Source organism: Brachyhypopomus gauderio, unplaced genomic scaffold, assembly GCF_052324685.1.
Source record: "Brachyhypopomus gauderio isolate BG-103 unplaced genomic scaffold, BGAUD_0.2 sc128, whole genome shotgun sequence".
Taxonomy (NCBI): domain Eukaryota; kingdom Metazoa; phylum Chordata; class Actinopteri; order Gymnotiformes; family Hypopomidae; genus Brachyhypopomus; species Brachyhypopomus gauderio.
Window position 1 is genome coordinate 86,930 of NW_027506949.1, and position 25,571 is coordinate 112,500.

General features: G+C 47.7%; 3 protein-coding genes across 9 annotated transcripts in view; 2 read left to right on the forward strand and 1 right to left on the reverse strand.

Moving 5' to 3' along the window:
* Nucleotides 1-1,532: 1,532 nt before the first annotated feature.
* LOC143498983 (alpha-2 adrenergic receptor-like) lies at nucleotides 1,533-5,478 on the forward strand. The gene has a single exon (XM_076993903.1). It carries the CDS (start codon nucleotides 2,780-2,782, stop codon nucleotides 4,067-4,069), a length of 1,290 nt encoding a protein of 429 aa, XP_076850018.1. The 5' UTR covers nucleotides 1,533-2,779; the 3' UTR covers nucleotides 4,070-5,478.
* A 6,979-nt stretch (nucleotides 5,479-12,457) lies between these two features.
* Nucleotides 12,458-25,571, forward strand: part of LOC143498978 (sodium/potassium/calcium exchanger 2-like) — a 43,688-nt gene continuing 30,574 nt past the window's right edge. For 6 of the 7 annotated variants that reach the window (XM_076993891.1, XM_076993894.1, XM_076993896.1 and 3 more), the window contains exons 1-2: nucleotides 12,458-12,596; nucleotides 14,208-15,159. In XM_076993891.1, coding sequence (XP_076850006.1) covers nucleotides 14,341-15,159 — 819 coding nt within the window. In that variant the 5' untranslated portion in view covers nucleotides 12,458-12,596; nucleotides 14,208-14,340. Of the gene's footprint in view, nucleotides 12,597-12,715; nucleotides 12,797-14,207; nucleotides 15,160-25,571 lie in introns of all 7 variants that reach the window. The other variant, XM_076993892.1, reaches the window with a different exon arrangement.
* Nucleotides 15,261-21,147, reverse strand: LOC143498977 (uncharacterized). Its single transcript, XM_076993890.1, has 3 exons — nucleotides 20,666-21,147; nucleotides 20,338-20,626; nucleotides 15,261-15,434 (listed from the first exon to the last, which is right to left on the reverse strand). The coding sequence occupies exons 1-3, from the start codon at nucleotides 21,145-21,147 to the stop codon at nucleotides 15,261-15,263; spliced, it is 945 nt and encodes a 314-aa protein (XP_076850005.1).

Consider the following 25,571-nt stretch of genomic DNA (forward strand, 5'->3'; position numbering starts at 1 on the left):
ATGATGCTTCATCTTTTCCTCCTTCATCTTCACCAGCAAGGCCAGCACTGTTAACGTGGCGTGTGAAGAGTTCACTTGAGGTCTTGTGTGCTGCGAGAACAGCTTGCTGTCTTCCACGACATCTGTGCATTTCTTAGACACCTCCGAGCCATTAAAAGCCTTTAAATAAAATGTTTATCTACAGAGGGTAATCTGTGACGCAATTGCAATTAAGCACTAATTTATCTGCTCTTCCTCCACAGAGGGAGGACATCACTAACACTGGAGCCAGTCACCATTGTGTGTGTGTGTGTGTGTGTGTGTGTGTGTGTGTGTGTGTGTGTGTGTGTGTGTGTGTGTGTGTGTGTGTGTTATGTTATTTTCAGGTTGAAGAGATGGGGAGACTTCTCAGAAATGGAAGATTCATTAATGTGTGCAAATCATTTCAGCAGATCCAAGAGTATGATGACATTTTTCACAATAGTAAGTCGACTGAGCAGAAACCAGCATTAGTGAACATACAACCACACACACACACACACACACACACACAAACACGCACCCACCAACACACACACACACACACCCTAATTCTTTTGTCTTTTCTCGAATAGCATAACAAATTGCCTGGCATGTAAATTGGTTGCAGCTTAACAAATTAAAAATGCATTGATACAATGAGCATGAAGTGTCAGAGTGTAAGTAGACTAATGAACCATAATGAAAGGATGCAGCTCTCTCTGCCGCTTTTAACAGTGGCCCGTATTTACAGGGAAGTCACTGCACAGAAAAGCTGACATTTTAATAATAATACCTTTTCGGTTTAATGTTTAGATCTGAGCACTAGAGTCGGAGAAACAGACCCAGCTCATGAGACTTTGGCATTGTGTGTGTGTGTGTGTGTGTGTGTGTGTGTGGGGGGGGGGGGGCTCGTACTGACTACGTACACATCATTTTGCTGTTTAGTCAACTAATGTAAATCTTCTAATCACTGTCAAGACAAATTATTACATTAAATCAGTGAGTAGTGAGTTACGTCTGTCCCTGGCAGTTTGTGTCAGGTTTATTTGAGGTTCACTGACTTTGATATTTGATGTGGGGCTTGTATATGTATGTGGGTGTGTGCACGTGTGCATATTCTCCTGAAAACCCACGTGCACGCCCACGTGCATAACCAGGTCAATCAGGCCCAAAGGTGCAGGCTATCTCAACCTAAAACGCACACACATCACACAGCTGCTAATCCGACCTGCAAACATGCTGCACACTGCACAACACTCACACCACTAGGGGACAGCGATGCACATTGTCAATTAACGTACTTTTCTGCACCGCCTAAGAACCGCGCGTGCCTGCAACTCTGGCCTTGGTTGCATTTTCTGAAAGCTTTTGCTGAAAAATTGCAACGAGTCTTAGAGCCGTGGGCGTCTCAGGGGCATGACTGCCTGCGCATTCTTTTTGTCAAAACAGGCTTTTTATAATTGTATGTTCCATGTATTTCTAAACCATAGACCGCCTTCACGTAAGAAGATCTCGGTGTTCAGAGCAGCTACTCTAGGCGAGTGATCTGGTCCAGACCTGATCACGCGCTCCACATTCCCCACAGGTGGCCTCGAGGTGCCTTCTTGTCATTATATTACAACCCCTGTTGTGGGACACACACACACACACACACACACACACACACACACACACACACACACACACACACACTAAGACATTGTAGGTCTGGTTCACCTTGTGCGAACCAGAGAGATTTGGGGAATGTCAAAATCAGTAATGAGCTCCTATTGTAGTCCAAACACACACAAAGTATCTTAGACGTTTATCCACGAGTGGGAGTGTGGTTTTGCTCGTTTGAGGTACAAAGGAACTTATGTACAAAGGCTCTCCGTAAAGTGAACATGGGAAATGAATGCGTACTAGGAAAGTCACCAACGGGCATGTTTTGTGACTTCTTTTAAAACCATATAAAGGTCCCCAACCGTCAACAATGTCCAGCTCATCCACATAATCGCGTATAGAGATTACTGTGCACGCTCGTTTATATTCTAGTAGTACACCAAATTAATTTTAAATCATAACAACAGTAATAATAATATATGCAATTAAAGAACAATAAATTAAACCCAACGGCTCTTTCAGCAGGCTCAAAGTGCCTCGTTTTTTTTTCAAATATTTAAAACACGGATCCATCTTTCCTGAGTGGATGCGGTGTAAATCTGTTCCCTATCTCTCCAGCAGCGGAAGACGGTGCGCTTTTATTTTATTTTATTAAGCTGAGCGTTTAACTCCCACAGAAGCTCAATAATGTCCTGATCTCTAGCTTTAGACCTCAATAACAAATCATGCAAGAACGTATGCGTTAAAGTTCGGTAGACGGGTTTCAAGGCAGCTCCGTTTTTTTCTCCTTTTCAATCTTTCCGTGGATAATCACTACACTTCATCAGAGTTGGGGGGCGGAGACGTGAGGAGGTGGATGCGCGCACAAGCGCTTGGGTACCGGCGATGCTGCGCGCCGACCACAGCCAGTGCGTCGCGGAGGAGAGCGAACCACCGCAGCTTTTCTGCAATAAAGGTGCCTTGGCGAGATCTGTCCGTCACTATTTAAATCCTTTATACATTTACCATGTCTCTGTTGCTGTCGGCTCATCTCTATTAACGGTGCGAGTTGAATGCGCATGTTGATTTTAAACAAGAATGGCGGAGAGGATCTTTGGAATTTAAACTTTATACCAACGGATTTCTACGCTTTAAAATGGAATGTATCGATAAAAATAAGAAATAAACGGCGCTCGGGATGGACGGGCTGAATGACAGCGGGATTGACACGCTCGTAACTCCCAACTCCTCCTGGGAACATGAGTATTCCTTGTCTACAGTAGCGGGTCTCGCAGCGCTCGTGAGCTTTTTAATACTGTTCACAATAATCGGAAATGTTCTGGTCGTTATTGCCGTTTTAACCAGCAGAGCTTTAAAAGCGCCCCAGAACCTCTTCCTAGTTTCTTTGGCCACGGCGGACATTCTCGTGGCCACGCTGGTTATGCCGTTCTCGCTCGCGAACGAGCTGATGGGTTACTGGCTGTTTGGCAGCGCGTGGTGCGGCATCTACCTGGCGCTGGACGTGCTCTTCTGCACCTCCTCCATAGTTCACCTGTGCGCAATTAGTCTGGACAGGTACTGGTCTGTGACGCAGGCCGTAGAGTATAATCTGAAACGAACCCCCCGCAGGGTAAAGGTAGTTATAGTTCTGGTGTGGCTGATATCGGCTGTGATATCCTCACCTCCTCTCCTCTCCATAGACAGTCAGACGGACGCTTCCCCGCAGCCACAGTGCGAGCTTAACGATGAGACCTGGTACATCCTCTCCTCCAGCATGGCCTCTTTCTTCGCTCCCTGCGTCATCATGATCCTCGTCTACATCCGGATTTACCAGGTGGCCAAATCCAGGACCAGGACCATGTCGGAGAAGAAGCACAGTCTGGACGCGCCCACGCAGACGGAGAACGGGGTCACCAAGGCCACGTCGGTGTGCAGGCTGAGCGGGGAGCGCGAGAACGGACACTGCGGCAGCGTCCACCGGTCCGAACCGGCCGACCAGAGCGCGGTGGACCCGGAGGGCGTCTCCTCGTCGGAGGTCCCGGGGCGGAGGCCGAGGGAGCACACCCCGAGCAGGAGCCCGGCCGAGGGGCCGGAGCAGGGGGCGGCGGAACCCTCCAGGCGCACGTCACGCGCGGGCAGCAGGACCAGGGACCTGTTCTCCTCACGGACGAGAAGGAGCGGGCGGCGTAAGAGCAGCAGCAGCAGCGTGAAGAGGCGGGCGTCGCAGGTGCGCGAGAAACGCTTCACCTTCGTGCTGGCCGTGGTGATGGGCGTCTTCGTGGTCTGCTGGTTCCCCTTCTTCTTCAGCTACAGCATGTACGCCGTCTGCAGGCAGGCCTGCCAGATCCCGGACGTGCTCTTCAAGTTCTTCTTCTGGATTGGATACTGCAACAGCTCGCTCAACCCCGTCATCTACACCATCTTCAACCAGGACTTCAGGAGAGCTTTCCACAAGATCCTGTGCTTGTCATGGAAGAAGTCTTTCTAGAGGGAGTACTTTGTAAGACACTGAAGATGATCATTATTGACCTTTAGAGATAAATGTTTTCTAGAGCTCTGGAGACATTCACACGATCTTGTGGAGCTCTTTCTAGAAATCTGTATACAGTACTGGAGAATATTGATCTAGATATTTCCTTAACATCCTTCAGAGTTTTGACTGCAATGAACTGGAGGCAAACACATGCTTGCTCCAAGTTCTCTTAGATAGTGGCAATATCTATCAATAGAGGGTGGTGGTAATAGAGAATGAAGACACACTGTTGCTTTGTCTACAAATGCAGTTTATATGTTCAGTCCAGTTACACTGAACAGAACTGCATATTTCACTACATCAGAAAACACGCTAGACCATACTTCATTTTAATGCGTTTTGATTGGCTCTGGTCTGCTTGGTGTAGGAGTTGAAGTTCAGACAGTGACTTCAGGCAAATAAACAGATGAACAGAGTCTGTTAGTGATACTACTGCGGTGGAAGATGTACGTTTATAGATGTATTTATTTTTATGTGAACTCTGCATAAGCTGTACGAAATAAAAAGGGCGCAAAATCCTCGTGACCAAGTGCAGCTTTTTCCGAAGAGCACGAAGCATAAATAAGAATTTATGTAATAATTATTAGAGCTCATAGGTCCCGGATGATGCTATCTTTGTTGGCGTGTGCCCCCACGCACACGTTTGCACGTGTTTGCACGTGTAAGCGCGCGTATCCTGAGGCTTGCCAGCATAAGTGTGTTCTTGTGCACGTTCAGGGTGACTGGCTAGCCTTCTGTCAGCCGTACTTTGGGTTGGTGTTGTGTGCTGAGTCACGAATTAAACATTAACCTTAGCCTCTTCAGAGCATGAAAATAAATTTTTCCCACTAATGAGACATAACGAAACAAATTTTAATCAGAACTTATGAAAGTTTGCCTTTTTTTACAAAAATTATTTGGAAATATTTTGGGATGCCTGTTCCGTCTGATTAAGGTTGCAGAGTGCTTGTAAATGATTAATTTCATGTTAAATGTTATTAAAACTGTTAGCAGACGCAACATGGCTATCAGGAGCTCGGGCCTAAAGCAAGACAACAGCTTCCAGCACAGAAAGGGTTGTGAAGGCGTTCAGACTATAAGCGGCATTAATGCTGGTGATTTTTGAGGTGTGAGTTGGCAAAGACATAAACTGCCGTCACAATGGCGAGCCAAGTAGCGTGATCTGAATAAAAGACAAAACGCCCGCTCTCGGCCCATACCAGCGTACCGGCATGTGTGAGCACATGATTTTAAAAATAGGCCTACGTGACAAATACTACGTAACGATAAATCAAATTAGAATTCTAATGCTTTCTGCTAAAAGATAAAATCTTTTGCTAAACCTCACATTTTGTAAATCGACATCTTAACAAGGTTAAGGTGGAATGAAGTTGATCAGGTTACATTTAATTGTATTATCATTCGCAATTTTGTAAATGGATCCAGTTTGTCTCATACATTGACACTCTTAAAGAGTCTTAAAGACTCCAAAATTGGCTCTTTTATCAACAGATAATATGAAATTACAAGGTAATATTTGTGGTAGTGTTTTTAACGGATTTTCTAGTGCATTCTTCCGGAAAGATCTGTGTTTTTTTTTTTGGTTATGTCAGTATCCTCTATGAAAGTATTGTAATACTACCTAGACTGTTTGTGTGTGTGTGTGTGTGTGTGTGTGTATGTGTGTGTGTGTGTAAAAACGTTAGACTCTCTGAGCCACTGCCCCATTTATGATCCAGATTTAAACCTCTAATCACAGAGTTTTAACTCCAAGCCATAATGAATCCTTCCGGAGTTCAAGCTAAACACTCCTCATTTAATTCACCCTTCCTGCCTCTACAGAACTGGGCCATGCGCTCCGACTGCTGTAGATCTCTGGTGTTCAGGGCTCTACAGCTTTGACAGTGCTGCTCGCTAACAAACATGCCCATTTCAATAAGCAGCAGGGGCCGTTGGACTGTGACGGTACCAGCATCCACTGTGCTGTCCCTGCAGTTCCAGGTCAAAGATGGTTTACCTTCTCCTTCAAAGCTCATAAAGCATGTTAGCTTTTCAGATCCGATCATACCACTGATACACAGAAAGACAGAGAGAAAGAGAAAGAGAGGAAGAGAGAGGAAGAGAGAGAGGAAGATGTGTTTTACTCAACCACTAACAGAATTACCAGCTCAGCAGTGAAGGTCATGTTGGAGATGGGAAGGAAGACAGTGAGGTGATAAGGCTCTACAGGAGCGGAGAGAGACAGCACAGAGGAGGGAGAGAGACAGCCGAGTGAGACAGAGGACAACGAGACAGAGGACAGATGCCTGCAGTAATGAGCTGGTGAAAGAGACTGCTGGACATGCACTGAACTGGCTGGGGCTCCACGATTCAGATTTCCCTGAAGGGTCTGAGTCTGAGGTCTGTGGAGAGACGGGTTTGAGGAGAGACGGGTCTGGGGAGAGACAGGTCTGAGGAGAGACAGGTCTGAGGAGAGACGGGTCTGAAGAGAGACGGGTCTGGGGAGAGACAGGTCTGAGAGATGGGTCTGGGGAAAGACGGGTCTGAAGAGAGATGGGTCTGGAGAGAGACAGGTCTGTGGAGAGACGGGTCTGAGGAGAAAAGAGACGGGTCTGTGGAGAGACAGGTCTGTGGAGAGACGGGTCTGTGGAGAGACGGGTCTGAGGAGAGGAGAGACGGGTCTGTGGAGAGACAGGTCTGTGGAGAGACGGGTCTGTGGAGAGACGGATCTGAGGAGAGACAGGTCTAAGGAGAGACGGATCTGAGAAGAGACGGGTCTGTGGAGAGACGGGTCTGTGGAGAGACGGGTCTGTGGAGAGACGGGTCTGAGGAGAGATGGGTCTGTGGAGAGACGGGTCTGTGGAGAGACGGGTCTGTGGAGAGACGGGTCTGAGGAGAGATGGGTCTGTGGAGAGACGGGTCTGTGGAGAGACGGGTCTGTGGAGAGACAGGTCTTAGTAGAGACAGGTCTTAGAGAGACGGGTCAGTGGAGAGGCGCGTCTGAGGAGAGACGGGTCAGTGGAGAGACGCGTCTGAGGAGAGACGGGTCTGTGGAGAGACAGGTTTGAGGAGAGACGGGTCTGAGGAGAGACAGGTCTGAGCTCTCCCCACTCCAACACCCCTGTACTTATAGTGAGAGCAACAGCTGCACTCACTATCCTGACTTACTGCCAGTGTCTGAAGCTTCCTCTCAAGTTATTACTCTGTGTGTGTGTGTGCGTGCGTGCGTGCGTGCGTGTGTGTGTGCGTGTGTATGTTGCACTACTCTACGCCTTATTAAAGCACAACAACCATCTGCTCTCTCTCCACACACACAGCCATGACCTTGTTCTTCTATTGCAGTCACTTCAGTGGATCATTGAAACACAAGGAGTGTAAGCAATGCCAAAGCGGAGTGGGCGTGGCAGAGTGGGCGGGGCAGAAGCAACGTGGGTGGGGCAAAGTGGGCAAGGCAGAGTGGGAGGGGCGGTGTGGGTTGGGACAGAAGCAAAATGGGTGGGGCATGGTGGCCAGTTTATGATGGATGGCTCCCCTGGTGGTTGACATTAGAATGACATGCCAGCGAGTCTGTGATTTCTGGTGTTTTAGTTTTGGTTTTCAATTTAGCGAGCCTCAAACCAGACTTTAAAAAATGTTTTTAAAAATATTCTTACAAAAACTGTCCAATGAGACAACTACGAACTTGTACCTGCATGTTGATACTATGTAGTTATGTTAATGTCTTATTTTAGCTGTGCGAAACTGTGAACGGTTTCATAATTTTTCCGTGGGGAGGGTGAAGAAACAGTTACCCTGCATGTCCGGTTGGCACCAGTCGAAAGAGCTTTGATGTTGGTGTAGATCAGATTAGATGGATACGATACGTTGCTGGAGAAATTCGCGCTGCCGTTCCTTTCAGATTAAATAAGATGTGTTTAATAACTGATGGAACCTGCTTCGCACTTGCAATCCCAGCTTTTCTTCCCCACGGCTCCCTAACTGCATCTTGACGCAGCCTATTCCAGAAACGACTACCGGAGGAAACGAGTGTTGCGGGTTCTCCTGGAGTAAGAGATCCGTACGCTGTCTGGCACACTGGACCAAGTTCCGCCACGCAACTTCCTAATGACAGATTCTCCGCGGTCCCGACACGGGCTGACGTGTGATTTATACACAAATAATTACACACGTGTTAGACACCTCCAAATATAAAAAAAAAAGAAAACTAATTTTCCATTTAGGCCAAGCCACATTATTATGGACCACATGCTAATTTCTTTTCCGTTGAACTCCAGGTCGCAGTCTGTACATCTGTCTGGGCATCACTGGTCTCGCGGGAGAAATTAAAGCGCTTGTTTCTGCATATGGAGGCGCTTTCGCAGCGGGGTCGGACGGGCGCGTGACGGGCGCGGGCTCCTCCTGTAGATGTTCTCATGCAACGTCCTAGTTGTACATTGGACAGCTGAAATTGCTGGATACGGAGACGTGAGAGTTTGCTGGGGAATCTAAATCATACATCTAAATAAGACCAAATATGTCAAGACTGGACCTCCACTGGAAGAGGAGAGGAGTCATTCTCTCTATATGTCTCTCTGTCTCTGTCTGTCTCTCTCTCTCTGTAAAAAGCAATTTTCAATTCAATTCAATATAGCTTTATTAGCATGACTGTATAGGGTACAGTGTTGCCAAAGCATTACAGCAATGTTAACAATGACAATAACATTGACAAAGAACAAATAACAATAATAAAATAAGATAAAGTATGATAACATTTAGGGAAAGTTATCATTTCAATTATTTACATTCACATTCTGAAGCTGAAGGGGGGGGGGTTGTTTCCCACTGTCTCTCAGGCTGTGACATGTACTTACATATTTTAAAAAAATAAAAAATAAAAGCATTTGTAAAAAGCATCTAGCTCCACATTCTACAGTCTATCTAGAATAAATGTTAGCCAACACCGCCCTCTGCTGTTTAAAGCAGAGTATATCTTCCAGGCAACTATTAGTGCCAATGTCATACAGTAAAGAGAACATTAGAATATATTTGAATTTAATATTATTTTTATTAGAGGTTGGTAACATGTAACATGCCAAACATCAAAGGTTTTTCTTCTAGTAGAATACAACATTTTACATTTTCATGGAGCATCACCCACTGACTGACAAGCAAAAGATGCTATTTTAATTTAACATACCCTGTCTTTATTTTCTTCACATAACATAACATAACATTTAGTCTTAAGAGTTTGAGGGACACAGCTCTGAATGGCAGTGCCAATACCTGCAAGGTGAGTGGACTTGTCTTCTCCGGCCTTCCTGTCCACCGTACCAGTCACCCCTGCTTCTGGGACGATTCTGAAATGCTTCTGCTTCTTGAACATTTTACAATTCCAGAAGTGAGGACAAGTCTTAAGTTTTAAAAATGTCTTACATAATATACATAAAGGATGTGTACATGCAGGTATAGGGACAGATATTCTGAGCAGCACTGTGTGTTCCAGTTCCAGTGTGTTCTGCATTTCAGCAAATTGAGTCTGTGATCATTTGTGTCTTCGATGCTGATAAATAAAGGTAGGTACTTTCCCAACGTGCAGTACCGCCAGGGAGGTGTCTGATTGGGACTGTATATGTTTTCTTGATGTTTTGCAGACTGGATCCATATTTCTAAGCTGTAGTCCTAAAGCTGCTATTCTAGACTTTTGACTTGTGATGTGACATCCTATAGGATGTATACAGCTTAGCGAAACACCTGATTATACTTTTGACAGCTGACTCATTAGTGACCTCTTCTGGCTATTCATATTAAAACACACTGTATGTTTCTACTAGCAGTGTTAATAATAAACTATGTTACATTTTTTCACAAATTTTGTGATGACAGTTTATTACATTTTGGACAATGGCTCTAAAGATTTAGGTATCAGCGAAAGTGTCTATGGATAAGAAAGTCATTCAGCTGCACTGTCTGTAACGGACCCAGTGACTGTCTGTAGCAGTCCCAATCTAGCAGTCCCAGTGTCTGTCTTCGCTACTCTCTGGTCTTCTGTTTCCCATCACTGCGCTGTCCTCCAGGGTCTCTTGTGATCCACAGACAGCTGTAGTCTTGGCTAAATCTGCTCATGGCTGCTCTGTGTGTGCCAGTGGTTACTCTGTTGCTGTTCGTCTGCTGTTAACCCTTAGCCCATGTGCTAATTTGCTAATCAGTGATTTGCTTTTATAAACATATTCATGCTGTTTTCTCTGTCTCACACTGATCACTACAGGAACATCATTAACCCAAAAGCCTGTAGCAAATTCTGTGATTTATATATAGTTTGTATGTGTGTGTGTGTGTGTGTGTGTGTGTGTGTGTGTGTGTGTGTGTGTGTGTGCGTGCTTGAAGAGACTGGAAATCATGTTGTGGGTTTATAGGGTGTGTTTGAGTTATTTATTTGTGATTATGTGCAGTTGTGAAATTCGCACCATAGGGTGTGTTTGAGTTATTTGTGTGGGTGGCTTCATGGGCTTCTGTGTCTGCCTTTCCCAGAACTGAACACTTCTGTCACTCTTTCCCTGACCCAGCGCTGACCAATGCATTGTGCTGCGAGAAACACACAAGTTGGATTTAGCTTCCAGGGGAGGTAGATGTGTGTGGTGGGGATGGGGGAGATAGTCATTCATTTTGAATTTGAGTTTGAATTGTTGAATTTGAGTTTGCAGTTGAATTAATTTGAGTTGAATCAAAGTGGCTGCATGTGTGATTCATCCATTTTTATGAGTGCCCCACAGCTCCCAACTTAAGCACTAGAGGGACACAGCTGCTTGAATTCCAAACACACACCGACACACACACAAACACTCACACACACACACACACACAGAAATGTACCAGATGCAGGTGATTTATTCGGCATCAGAATGAACCATCTGAATCATCACACACTCTCACTCGTAGTGGAACACAGAGCAAGTGCTGATGGTCTAGCAAATGTCATGTGGCTTAAAACCCCCCTCCTCCTGACTCATGCAGTTCTTATCTGCCTCATCAATGTGTCTATCAATCAGAGCGCCAGAAAGACAGAGTGGGTGTGTATCTGTGTGTGTGTGTGTGTGTGTGTGTGTGTGTGTGTGTGTGTGTGTGTGTGTGTGTGTGTGTGTGTGTGTGTGTGTGTGTGCGTGTCTGAGAGAAGCATGGGTGTTGACGCATGCATCTGTGCCATCTAAAAGTGTGTGTGATTGTGACAGTGATGGAGATGTGGGTGTGTGTCTATGCATGTAAAATGCTAGGGGAGGTAGTTAATCATTCCTAGTGAACCCTGTGAGAGCAGCCGGTGTGGAGGGCACAAACTGACATCCATGATTTGTTTTGCTGTTTGCACATAAACTTTAGCTTTTACTTTACTTGCCCAAAAACACCATTTACACAGCAGACAATCTGTCCCACTCCACTCAAAAAACAAGTTTCCCACTCCTATCTCAAGAGATCAGTTCATTACAGAGAGGAGAGAGAGAGAGAGAGAGAGAGAGAGAGAGAGAGAGAGAGAGAGGAAAGGAGAGGGAGAAGGGAGAGGGAGGAGAGAGAGAACATTGAGACCTGACAGGAGAATCAGTGCTAACAGAAGAGCTGGACCTGTAGTTGCACTGGGAGACTGTTCCACAGGAGACTCTAGCATTTGAATTCTACAGCAACACAACATGATCTTTTTTAAAACATTAACTTGGAATACTCAATCGCTAGAAAAACAAATCCTCAAAAGTGTTTTTTTATGTTTATATTTATAATAATAGTAGGTATTATCCTCAAGTATTGTGTATTGAGATCAGGATCTCAAATGTCTTTGTCAGAATAAGTATGGTTTCGATCTATGGTTAAGACCTTAGTTAAGACATTTTAAAATGTTCACTCCAGGGTGTAGTGAAGACTTTTTTTGGTGTGTCTTGAAATACTAAATATACACAATATACTGTTTGACGTATTTACGAATAACACAGTCAACGTTGGCCAAAATAGAGACCACAAAGTGTGTAGGCTATTGAAGTAAATGACATTTAAGCTCAGCTTAAAACAAGTTTTAAAAATATATATACAATTAAAAACCTAGGGTCCAAATCAGAAGACGCTGTTTTATCATTTCGGAGGGTATTGAGAGCTTTCTCAATCACATTATGAACATGTTTTATAGAAAAAACGCCGTTCTTGCCGCAAAGGTAACGTTATTATTCACGCCACACGTGCACGCAGCGCGAGCAGCTGCGCTTAATTGGACCTTTATATCATTAAGTGGATCTGAGAAGCGCCTGTTTAAGGTCATTAAAAATCGTAAAAAATGTCGTTTCGTGACACGGAAGTGTCACCGTAGACTTTTCCGAAATGTGGACGGCAGGAGCGGGATGGACGTTAGACGGAGCCCCGCCCTTCCCCGCGTCACCGTCCACGTCACAATCGCACTCGAACGAGTGCAAGAGGGCACGAGGTAGGACACGCACGAGCGCTCAACCTGCCGCTGCCGCTCGCGCCTTCGCTCGCGCTGCCTCCACTAAATGTGAGTAGAGAAGTACTTATTAGCGCCGAAATGCCCCAGTTCGGATTGATTCTGCTCTTTTGACACGGTTCTGGTGGGTTGTCATTCAATGGTTGGTGACTCGATATGTGCATTCTCAGATTGTCAGGTTGTTCATCCTCACATCCACACCGTGACCCATAAATGCGCTTCGGAGATGCAACACGGAGACGAATATTCGGGTGGGTTTAATGTCCGTCTAAAAGGACATGGGCACCTTGAAACATCCTCACTGCTCGTGTTCTGACTGATTCCCTGCGCTGTTTCGATTCAGGTGTGACAACCATGTTGTCGGGAACACAGACTAGATAAATAACATCACAAATCGTAGATATTTCTAGGCAGGTTATTTGTGTGCGTGTGTGCCTATAATTAAACTGGCGTGGGGAACCTGTCTGAAGTATTCCGTCAAACTGACCGGTTGACTAAATGCACAGATCCTAAAACAACATGGGCCGCTTAGGCAAAGCAGCGTCGACCGGTTTAATTCTGTAGAACTGACAGGCGGTTTTAACGTGAAAATGTTGAAATCATCAGTACCCGAGCCTGTCATCCCATCACAGGACCGCTGTCGGAGACATCCGATCTCGATTAAATTAATGACCCGTTTTGTTCAGTCTTTTCCTAAAGTTGCAGCTCGCAGTCTGGTGCGTTTGGGTGAATTCGTATTTATTTATCGTGTTTGAAAAGATGCATCGCAAATAAACTCCAGGAGTTGGGCGGACCTGCTCGGTCTGCTCTGATTGCGCATATTTTGTTGTGCAGGTTGATTTTGGACTTTACCCTTCGACGGTCTTAGCCTCCGATTTTTAGAAAATGGAGAAGCTGTATTTTTATATGACTTGGAGATATTTAGGATGAACTGACATGGAAGAGTGCCGTTAATTAAGAGGAGCACAGATGTAGATGCAGATATATCCGCCTTTAGCCACACACGATTAAGTTTTTATCGGACGGTAAGCTGCGGTACGGCAGCTGATTCTGAGCATCCTGTGCGGTGTCTCTGATAAAGATGCTAATTTCATTTCTGTTCCGCGGACACGGTGATCCTAATGTAAATCCTAATAATAGAGCGAGCAGTTTCTACAGTAACACGGAGGAGGTGACGCGCGTCTGCGCCCCTGGAAACACGGATGCTGTCACACCTGTCTGCCCAACCTGCACGGCTCTCCTGCACCTGCGAGTCTTGCGCACACACGTACACAAACGGCGTGCGAGCTCTGAGATAGTCGCTTATCGTGCGCAGAGCTCAATCTGACGCGTTTACGTTCGCGGTGTCGGACGTGTTCGGTCTCCCCGGTCCGGGAAGGCGGCGGTTAAAACGTCGTAGTGACCTTGAGCGTGCAGACACGGCCGAGCACGAGAGCAGACAGCACGAGAGACTTTCCCATGGGCCTCAGCAGGCCGAGGCTCCCTTGCTTCTCTCTCTCTCTCCCTCACACACACACACACACACACACACACACACACACACACACACACACACACACACACACACACACACGTTTAAATATATATGTGTGCGTGTGCGTACTGAGCTGACAGCACATGTGTTGTAGAGTCAGTAACCCCCATGTTACTGTTATCATCCAGGCTACTATGAGAAAACCACTGGTGCATTGAGGAACATCTGGGTTTGGCTGATTTCCTGCGAAGCAGCATGTCTCGTGTGTGAAAACCCCCACCTGGCGCCACTGTGACACCGTGTCTAGCTGAGCCATCCGCTATGGGTCTGGGGTGCCGCTCGGACTCGGACCACCGGGTGCAGGAATGCCAACGGACCCGGTGCGCCCGGAGAAAGCTGCAGCCGACGAGGGTGCTCACTCTCCTCCTCGGCATCCTGGCAGTGAGCTCCCTTCCCTTCTCTCTCCGTGCCTTCTTCTCATGGGGTTCTGCCTCCCAGTGGGAGGGGCCACAGGGCCCCGCCCCTCACAGGACTCTGCTGTCAGCGGCGGAGGCCAATGAGAGCCAGGGGGAGTATCCCGAGGATCTTTTCTCGTTGGAGGAGAGGCGGCAGGGCGCGGTGGTGCTGCACATGATCGGCATGCTCTACATGTTCATCGCGCTCGCCATGGTCTGCGATGAGTTCTTCGTCCCCGCCCTCACCGTCATCATCGAGAAGCTGGCCATCTCCGACGACGTAGCCGGCGCCACCTTCATGGCCGCCGGAGGCTCCGCCCCTGAGCTCTTCACCTCCGTGATTGGCGTGTTCATCTCCCACAGCAACGTGGGCATCGGCACCATCGTGGGTTCGGCTGTGTTCAACATCCTGTTCGTGATCGGCATGTGCGCCGTGTTCTCCAAGGAGATCCTCAACCTGACGTGGTGGCCGCTCTTCCGAGACGTCTCCTTCTACATCCTGGACCTGGTCATGCTCATCATCTTCTTCCTGGACAACTACATCAGCTACTTTGAGAGCATCGGCCTCCTGTTGGCCTATGCCACCTACGTGGTCTTCATGAAGTACAACTCGCACATGGAGTCCCTGGTCAAGGGCCTGGTGAACCGTAACCAGGTGGTGGAGGTGGTGGAGAGCCAGCCCAAGGTGAGTGCCTCTAAACCTCCACTCCCTCCTCCGCTGTGTTTCTCTCCTCATCTACACTCGTCCATCCACCCCTCCCTCTATCCTCTCTTCTTCTGCTCCTTCTATCCATCGCCCCATCCACCTGACACACACCTGTTCACCTCAGACGCCTGGTGCAGGGCAGGGGGGAGAGGGGCAGGTGTGGGGCGGTGCTCGGCACTGACGGAGCTGAGCTGACCGTAGCTGCCAAGCGATGGGGGCGCTAGAGAGTCTGCGTCACTGCTGCTTCCTGTCACCTGACATGTGCCAAAGACTCAACAACACAAGTGGCACACCAAAGAGTCGACCCTCCATGTTGCCTGGCAACCGCTAGCAGTTTGTTTAGTGGGCTAGGTGGCACTACTCGCGCTCACACACACACATACACACACACACACACACACATAAACTCATCAGTGATTTCATTTGTTGTGCGCAGATTAAATATTTCATCCACCTGCATGCTTTCCTGTGGTAAAATGTACCTTTATCAGACTGTGTGCTCAAATGCAGCTGCAGGACCCTGTCCTGTGTCCTGTAGGACTCCTCCCTGTCCTGTGTCCTGTAGGACTCCTCCCTGTCCTGTGTCCTGTAGAACGCGAAGGCCCAGAAATGACTTCAGGTTTGCATTGTGAAGTGTATGAGTGTCCACCAGCTTACTCTAAATAGCATCCCATCAAGACCTTAAACATCACTTTGCAAACACCAGTCCAGCTATTTACAGCTACTTGCTGCTGCAGTACCTTTTAATTTGTGTGTGTGTGTGTGTGTGTGTGTGTGTGTGTGTGTGTGTGTGTGTGTGTGTGTTATTTCTTTACTGCCATTCATATCTACATTTACAGCATGAAGCTCTTATCTGGAGTTTTTTTCATCTTCAGCGACCTAAAAAGTGTTTAGTTGTCTCCATGGAAGCAGTCCTTACACTAGTACATTAGGCCAGAGTCTAAGGACACCATTAACCCACAACCCTGTCAGACAGAATATACACAGAGACACTACACATAAGTACTAGGAGAAAAAAATGTTCATGTATTTTTAAAACATGTTTTTCGAGAGACATTGTTTCAGTGCAAGCTGTTATCTGTAGATACAACATGAAGAATGTGAGATACAGCATTCAGTGAAAAAAGTGCTTGCAGGTAGGAGTGTGTCTGTGTTTGTGTGTGTGTGCGTGTGTGTTTGTGTGTGTGTGAGAGAGTGTGTGTGGAGGTCGGGGGCTTAGGACCTCACTCTGTACAAGCTGTAGATTATTTGGGAGTGTGTGTGTGTGTGTGTGTGTGTGTGTGTGTGTGTGTGTGTGTGGAGGTGGGGGGCTTTGGACCTCACTCTGTACAAGCTGTAGAGTATTGGGGAGAGTGTGTGTGTGTGTGTGTGTGTGTGCGTGTGTGTGCGTGTGCATGCATGTGTGTGTGTAGGATGGGGAGAGTGCTGAGGGCCGAGCTGCTTTTCTGAGAGGAAATGGCCGTATCCTCCTGCAGTTACATAAGAGAGAGATGACTGGGCTGCCAGGACCACACACAGCTTCACGTACCTTTAGATGGGAAACCATGGAGTTGCAAAGGACCACGTCATGGCACAGGCTGTGTGTGTGTGTACATGCACGTGTATGTGGGGGGCATGCACGTGTGTGTCTGCATGCACGTGGTGGGGGCATGCGTGTGTGTGGCAGGGTTGGATGTATTTGCTTGGGACTTTGGTACTTGTAGCAGGAGGTGTAGTTGTAAAAGAGCAGAAGAAAGTGTAATGATGTCCTGTATCATCCATATCAACAGAGTGGTGCACATACTGGAGCTCAGAATCATTACTCCCATTACATTGGTGTACTGGGGGTCTGAGTCAGGCCTGATATTTGTGTACTGGGGTCTGAGTCAGGTCTGATATTGGTGTTCTGGGGTTCTGAGTAAGGTCTGATATTGGTGTACTGGGATTCTGAGTCAGGTCTGATATTGGTGTACTGGGGGTCTGAGTGAGGTCTGATTGATGTACTGGGGGTCTGAGTCAGGTCTCATATTGATGAACTGGGAGTCTGGGTCAGGTCTCATATTGGTGTACTGGGGTACTGGGGGTCTGGGTCAGGTCTGATATTGGTGTACTGGGGTACTGGGGGTCTGGGTCAGGTCTGATATTGGTGTAGTGTGGGTCTGAGTCAAGTTTATTTAGTTTCTAATAGTGATTATTCTGACCAGTATGTCGTTCCTGTTTTTAATGCCTTGATATTCTATAAATTGTGTAACCTCCTTGTATTCCTGGTGCATATAATGTCAGTCTGATCCTACAGACTCTACGGTACGCCCTCCTTAGTTTACCTACAGACTCAAAGGTACACCCTCCTTCATGTACCTACAGACTCTAAGGTACGCCCTCCTTAGTGTACCTACAGACAAGGTACACTCTCCTTAGTGTACCTACAGACTCTGAGGTACACCCTCCTTAGTGTACCTACAGACTCTAATGTACGCCCTCCTTAGTGTACCTACAGACCCTAATGTATGCCCTCCTTAGTGTACCTACAGACTCTAAGGTACGCCCTCCTTAAGCCTGGTTTATACTTGATGCGTTGCGAGTGGTGTGATGGTCTGCGTGGCGAAAATTACGTAATCGCGGTGGCTCCACCCGTGCACGAGGGCCTCGCACGCTGTCGATTGGCGAGGTCGTGCACCTCTCTCATTTTGTAACTTCACACGCCCCCCCTCAGCGCAATGAACAAAGTCATGTTTGCAGGGTTCACACACCTTTACAAGGTGGAATTCAAGCACTTGTACGTCACTTTCAAGGTCCATTTCAATATTTCCCAGCATGTTAAACTTAATTAAGTTAAATATTTATACATATACTATTTATACATATACTCGAAATGGTTCGAAATAATTAGCTTTTTATCACATTATTTAATGGTTGTTTATTTTCAAAATGCCCAATCTTAACATCTTCACGTTCTCTCATGTTTCGTCCTGGAATTACAAGAGGCTCATATTTGTTAACGTAATACAGGAGAACTGTTCAGCCAGACAGATATTTGTTGTGAAACGAAGCCTAAATTCCAGCACTCTTGTGCGGAGTCGCGCGCTACGGTCACTCACGAAAGTATAATCCAGCCAGGCAGGAGGGAGGTCACTTCTATACGTAAAGTCCGAAAATCTGAAGGCGTGATGACCCTCAAGTCAATCAAATGACACCGCCATCATCCATCAAGCGTTGACGATCCAGTGAGAGGAGCATATTTCCTCAAAACGCACAGCGTGTGTGGTTTATTATGATTTGACGGATTTTTCCCCCAAAAAAACCAAATGACGGAAATCCGTCGTAGTGACGGAGAACTTTAACCCATGTTTAGGGTTGTCCCGATCCGATATTTGGATCGGATCGGCCGCCGATATTAGCAAAAAATGCGTATCGGGATCGGATCGGCAGGCACAAGAAAATGCCGATCCAGACTCCCGATCCAGTTTTTTGTAAGTCCGATCCGGGTTTTCTATGTTGCATACAAACCTTTACATTTTAACCCAAATTGTGGTAAACTAATTTACTTAGTTAATTACATATGTTATAAACAAGAATCTTATCAATATTCATCAGATATATTTACTTATATATTAATTAATTAAGCCCTATCCTATGATAATAATAGTTGCATTAGTCATATTGATGGGTAAATGAAGAAGAAGAGCAGGCTCATGGTAAATGTGTGATTATGTTTGGGAGATGGTGATCAGACTGAGTGCGTGACTCTGCGAACGACAGAGGCGTTTATACTTGGCGCGTCACATTCTTTGCAGTGTTCTCCGAAACGATATGTGGTAGTATAACATGGGTAGGGATGTCCCGATCCAGCTTTTTGAACTTCCGATACCGATATTTATTTGCACTTCCGATCCGATACCGATATCGGCCGATACCGATACCGGCCTATTCGAGCATGTATTAAAGTTTAAAGTTATTTAGCCAACTTACTTTGTTGTCAAACTCATGTTGAAAAGCGTTTTATTCTTGATGACAAGTAGCCAGCTGAATTAGGTGTGTTTGAATAATACACAGTGGTTGGTAAGGAGAAACTGACCTGTTTATTTAGCAATTAATAAACTCAAAATAGACAAAATATTTGTAACGTGGCTCGCGCCACGGAGCGAGGAGACGGACACAATCGCTGAGAAGAGCGAGATTTATTAAGGGGAATACCATACTCATCGTCAGAAAGCCAGGCAGGGTCGATCACAGGAGGGCAGTCCGAAAAACATGCAAACACGGGCATCACAACACAGGGGAACACGAGTAACAGGCGAGGAATCAAAAGACAGGAACACAAAAACGGTCGGGTACGACGCTGAACAAGAACTAGTCAAACCAATCAAACAAAGAATCAAAATACTCGACAAGGGACAAGGGAGACTCAGGGGCTTATATACATGGGACAGAAAACGAGGGACAGGTGTGAACGATTATACAGGGGCGTGGTAACACACGAGGAATCACGAAGACAAACGAGCTGGGCGGGATGAACAGGCAGGGAACACGGACATAAGGGAACCCAGAGTGGCAGCTACGAGAGGGGGCGTTGCCCTACGTGACATAACCCCCCCTCAAAGCGTGCCACTCCGGGGCACGCAAGGGCAGACAGGACAGGGACACCGACTAGGACAGGACAGGGAACTACGGCACACGGCGAGGGACAGGAACAGAAGACACAGGACAGACTAGAGGGACAGGACCGGGCAGAACAGGACATGGGACCTGGGGCATGGCAGGGACAAAGACAGGGGACATGGAGACTGGCCAGGAGCTGGGCCGGGACACGGCATGACACGGGACGCAGGGGGGCAGGACAGGGCCAGGGCGAGGCACAGGAGCAGGACTGGACACAGACACGGGAGTCGGGCCAGGGGACAGGGCAGAGGAGAACACGGAGGCAAAGGCAGCATGAACAACAGAGACGGGCACAGGCACAAGGTGGGTGACAACTTGGGGAACAGACATGGGGACGGGGACAGAGACGACACCACAGGAAACAGACACGGGAAAAGGAACACAGACCTTGACAGACACAACCACGGGGACAGGGACCAAAACAAAACCAGGGAAGGGACCAGGGAGCAAGGGGAACACGGGCAACGGAACATAGGAGGCACAGGGCGGAGCAGGGGGAACACCAAGTCCATGCCCAACAGGGGGCAGCACAGTCTCTGGGGCGACATGTGCGGCCGGGCGGCAGGCAGCGGGAACAGGAGCCGGCAGACAGGCAGCGGGAACAGGAGCCGGCAGACAGGCAGCGGGGACAGGCAGGGTCCGCTGGCGGGCAGCGGGGACAGGCAGGGTCCGCTGGCGGGCAGCGGGGACAGGCAGGGTCCGCTGGCGGGCAGCGGGGACAGGCAGGGTCCGCTGGCGGGCAGCGGGAACGGGAGCCGGCGTGGACGACCTCTCCAGGGTCGCGGGGACAGGAACCGGCGTGGACGACCTCTCCAGGGTCGCGGGGACAGGAACCGGCATGGACGACCTCTCCAGGGTCGCGGGGACAGGAACCGGCGTGGACTGCTGACGGGCAGCGGGGACAGGAACTGGCGTGGACGACCCCTCCAGGGTCGCGGGGACAGGAACCGGCGTGGACGACCTCTCCAGGGTCGCGGGGACAGGAACCGGCGTGGACGACCTCTCCAGGGTCGCGGGGACAGGAACCGGCGTGGACGACCTCTCCAGGGTCGCGGGGACAGGAACCGGCGTGGACTGCTGACGGGCAGCGGGGACAGGAACCGGCGTGGACGACCCCTCCAGGGTCGCGGGGACAGGAACCGGCGTGGATGAGACACCCTCGGGGGGCGGAACCACCGGGCTGACGTCCTCAGGGGGCGGAACCACCGGGCTGACGTCCTCAGGGGGCGGAACCACCGGGCTGACGTCCTCAGGGGGCGGAACCACCGGGCTGACGTCCTCGGGGGGCGGGACCGCCATACTGACGTCATCGGGGGGCGGGACCGCCATACTGACGTCATCGGGGGGCGGGACCGCTATACTGACGTCATCGGGGGGCGGGACCGCCATACTGACGTGGCTCGTACTCCCCCCCAAAAAATACTTGGGGTTGTCATGTGGAGTAGCCGGCAGGATCAGAGGCGGTGGGTCCTCCTCCTCAGGGTCCTGGGTGAGCCTGGCAGAACACACAGACACACAAGCTCCTCGGTTGCTCTCTCTGCTGCGGCTCCGCCTCCCTTGAGGCGCCGGGAGCTCACGGTGGTCAGAGAGAGTCAACCGAGGGTTAAGCGAAAACTTGTCTGTGCGCTCAGACCGTCTGCCCGCTGCTCGCACTACAGGAGGTTTTTCCCTGTCGTGTTCGCAAAACCGGGCAGACACACAGCGCTCAGATGGAGTCTCGTCGCGAAAGCCAGTAGAAAGAGACTGCGCTTTCTTTGGTCGGCGACGAGACTTCCTTGTACCCGCAGCGCCAGGGGTATTCCTGTCTCTGGTTTGTTCGCACTGAAATACCGGAGAGTCGAACTGGATTAAACCAGCCGACATCCATTCACAGTGTTTGAACTCACCAGAGTCTCGCTCTCTCGCTGTGTCCTTGAGGGGTCGAGTATTATGTAACGTGGCTCGCGCCACGGAGCGAGGAGACGGACACAATCGCTGAGAAGAGCGAGATTTATTAAGGGGAATACCATACTCATCGTCAGAAAGCCAGGCAGGGTCGATCACAGGAGGGCAGTCCGAAAAACATGCAAACACGGGCATCACAACACAGGGGAACACAAGTAACAGGCGAGGAATCAAAAGACAGGAACACAAAAACGGTCGGGTACGACGCTGAACAAGAACTAGTCAAACCAATCAAACAAAGAATCAAAATACTCGACAAGGGACAAGGGAGACTCAGGGGCTTATATACATGGGACAGAAAACGAGGGACAGGTGTGAACGATTATACAGGGGCGTGGTAACACACGAGGAATCACGAAGACAAACGAGCTGGGCGGGATGAACAGGCAGGGAACACGGACATAAGGGAACCCAGAGTGGCAGCTACGAGAGGGGGCGTTGCCCTACGTGACAATATTAAATAACAAACAGAAATAGCATCAGTAAACCAAGGATTAAAAAGCCACAAGTGCAAATAATATTGTAAATTATATTAAAAAAGCAAAACACACAACCTGAGTGGAAAATAGTCTATTAACAGTCTATTAACATTAACATCCATCAGTGCTCTTGAACAAGTGTAAACCAAAGCTTAAAAAAATCCGTGCACATATTGTAAACTAATTAAAAGCAAAATGCCTTCTACTCCACACTTTGCTGCTCCATCCCCATCTATACACTCCCTTCAATTCAAACATTTCTGCCAGTGTTAGTTGTGTAGGACCTTTCTTTTTGTCTTCGGTTTTCTTTAGAAACTCGTCATGTTGTTTATGGTGGTATTTCGCTAAATGCTTGATTAGATTGGTTGTATTAAAAGTTCTTACAGCTTTACCACCACGCTTGAATTTACTGTGGCATATGTTGCACTCTACCTTTTCATCTTTGTCATCCTTTAAGGTAAAATAATCCCACACAACTGACATTTTTACCGATAACTTCAAATTTACACAGCGGTCCTAATGGTTAGGAGATGCCGCGAAGCTAAATTGGGGAGACGCTATGCTCGTGTGCTGAAGGTGTGCTGGAAAATGCGGACCGGATTTCACTCTCACTGGCAAAACCACAGCAAAAACTGGAATGGATTATCTAAATGGGTGCGCTGGAAAACCCGGATCGGACTTACAAAAAACTGGATCGGGAGTCTGGATCGGCATTTTCTTGTGCCTGCCGATCCGATCCCGATACGCATTTTTTGCTAATATCGGCGGCCGATCCGATCCAAATATCGGATCGGGACAACCCTAGTGTAGATGTCGAGGGTAAAGTGAGTATGTGACGTGTGTGGGTAGGACCACAGGGTATGTGTCCTCCTCCGCACATGTGACTGGACCCCAGTAACACCAGCAGCCATGACAGCTAAGCACAAACAAATCCTGTTGCATTTTTTAAAAGTCCTTGCAGATATTAAGACTAGACCACAGGATGGCCACTAATCTCATTAGACTCAACAGAGCAGTGACACTGATCTGGTAGTGGAGTCTGGGTGCTGGAGGGGGAGGTGTTTACCAAGCAGAGCAGTGCTGACCGCATCTCTACCAGCATCACGGTGGGGTTTGAACAGGCCACCACACAAACCCTCTGGCCTACAACCACTGTGCCTGGGACTGCACACTACAGTAGCTGGCCTACAGACTCTAAGGTACGCCCTCCTTAGTGTCCCTAGACTCTAAGATACGCCCTCCTTAGTGTACCTACAGACTCTAATGGCGCATTTCCACACGGGCCTGCTTGGCGCGGTACGGTTCGATTCGCGACGGTTTGTCAGTGTTTCCATTAGTACCAGGTACAAGTTTGCCGATACCTTCAGGTACTTTTTTCGTACCTACTCGCTCGAGGTTCTAACCGTTCCAAAGCGGAAAACTTCTGTGACGTGTAAGAACAGCATGACACTGATTGGCCAGGGAGTGTCGTCACAGGTTGCGTCACAGGAGAGCGACTCCTCCGCTATCGCCATCTCGTCCATTGTTGTACGGTGTTGTGGACGCATACAAATGATGTCACGACACTACAACCCGCGCGCCAACAGCGACTCCACCCACATTGTGGTGGTCCACCATTGTAATGGAAACACAACGCGACCGTACCGCGCCAAGCAGGCCCGTGTGGAAATGCGCCATAAGATACGCCCTCCTTAGTGTACCTACAGACTCTATGGTACGTCCTCCTTAGTGTACCTACAGACTCTACGGTACGCCCTCCTTAGTGTACCTACAGACTCTAAGGTACACCCTACAGCTGGTTCCATTTAGAAACAGCTAAATGCTGACTCTCCCTGCTTAGTTCTTACCTTGGGCAAAAGTGATTAGTTCCTAGTGTCCTAAGATTCCCCCCTGACTCATAGCTTTGCAGCATATCAGATAGATACACCATTAAGTGGTTTATAGACCAGTAATAACAGCTTGAAGTCTATCCTGTAGTGTCCTGGTAGCCAGTGTAAGACCTTAAGAATGGGGGATGATGTTTCTTCATTTGCTCCTAGTGAGAATTCTAGCAGCTGCATTTTGAATCAACAGCCTCTGGAAACACATAATGAACCTTTAGAATATTCGAGAACAATGTCTGCTTCCAGAGCCTGGCTCGGGGTGTGTGTGTGTGTGTGTGTGTGTGTGTGTATGTGTGTGTGTGTGTGTGTGTGTGTGTGTGTGTGTGAGAGAGAGAGAGAGACTATTGTCCTCAGTGATAGAAAAACATCTCATGTTGGCATTTTGCTGATTCTTCTGTCAAAAAGCAAAAGCACAAATTGCAGTCTTCACTTGATTTGTTTTGTTTACTGAGTCTAAATAAAAGGTTAAAGTTACTGAGACTAGTGTTACTAGTTACTGATGTGTTACAGTTATTGAGACTAATGATAGGGTTAGAGTTTGAGTTTGTTTTTAGGCATTTTTAGGTATTTAGCTGCATTGCTCAAATGGCCAAAGATGTGTGTTCGTTTGCTAATGTGTGTCTCTGTGGTAGTGTGTGTGTTTGTGTGGTAGTGTGTTTGTGTCTGTGTGTGTGTGTGGTAGTGTGTTTGTGTCTGTGTGTTTATGGGTTACTTCATAACCTCAGATGGATGGACATTTACAAGCTGTAAATGTTTAACTACATGAGAATTTTTCTAAATGCATAAAGAAATGCAAACAATGAATAGGAGACAGAGGGACGTCCACACAGAGGCAGCTAGCGTGACACCACACACTAGGGGTGCACGATATGGACTAGAATTACGATGTGCGATAACATTGTTGGAACCACGATAAATTAAGATTAAAATACAGAGATGTAGTGTCTCTCTGAACAGCAGCACGTTAATTAGTTTTTTTTTTTACTGTGTAATGAATCCAGAATAATTCCAAATATTTTGCAGGTTTATTCAACAATAGATTCAATCTAGGTTTATACTTTCACGAGTGACCGTAGCGCGACTCCGCACACCTCGCGTAAACCTCCGCGAACGACGGAAGCGTTTAATCTTGCCATGTCACATTCTTTGCAGTGTGGTCCGAAACGATATGTAGGCCTAGTAGTATAGAAAAAACACCCCTCAAATACAGGGGAATGAACATTTACCTGACCAATTTTTATGTTGCTTTGTGTATCAGGTTTGAAAAGTGCTGGAATTTAGGCTAAAGTACTTGAAATTGTAACTACTTCGTTTTACAACAAATATCTGTCTGACTGAACAGTTCTCTTGTAATTACATTAACAAATACGAGCCTCTTGTAATTCCAGGACGAAACATGAAAGAACGTGAAGACGTTAAGATTGGGCGTTTTGAAAATAAACAACCA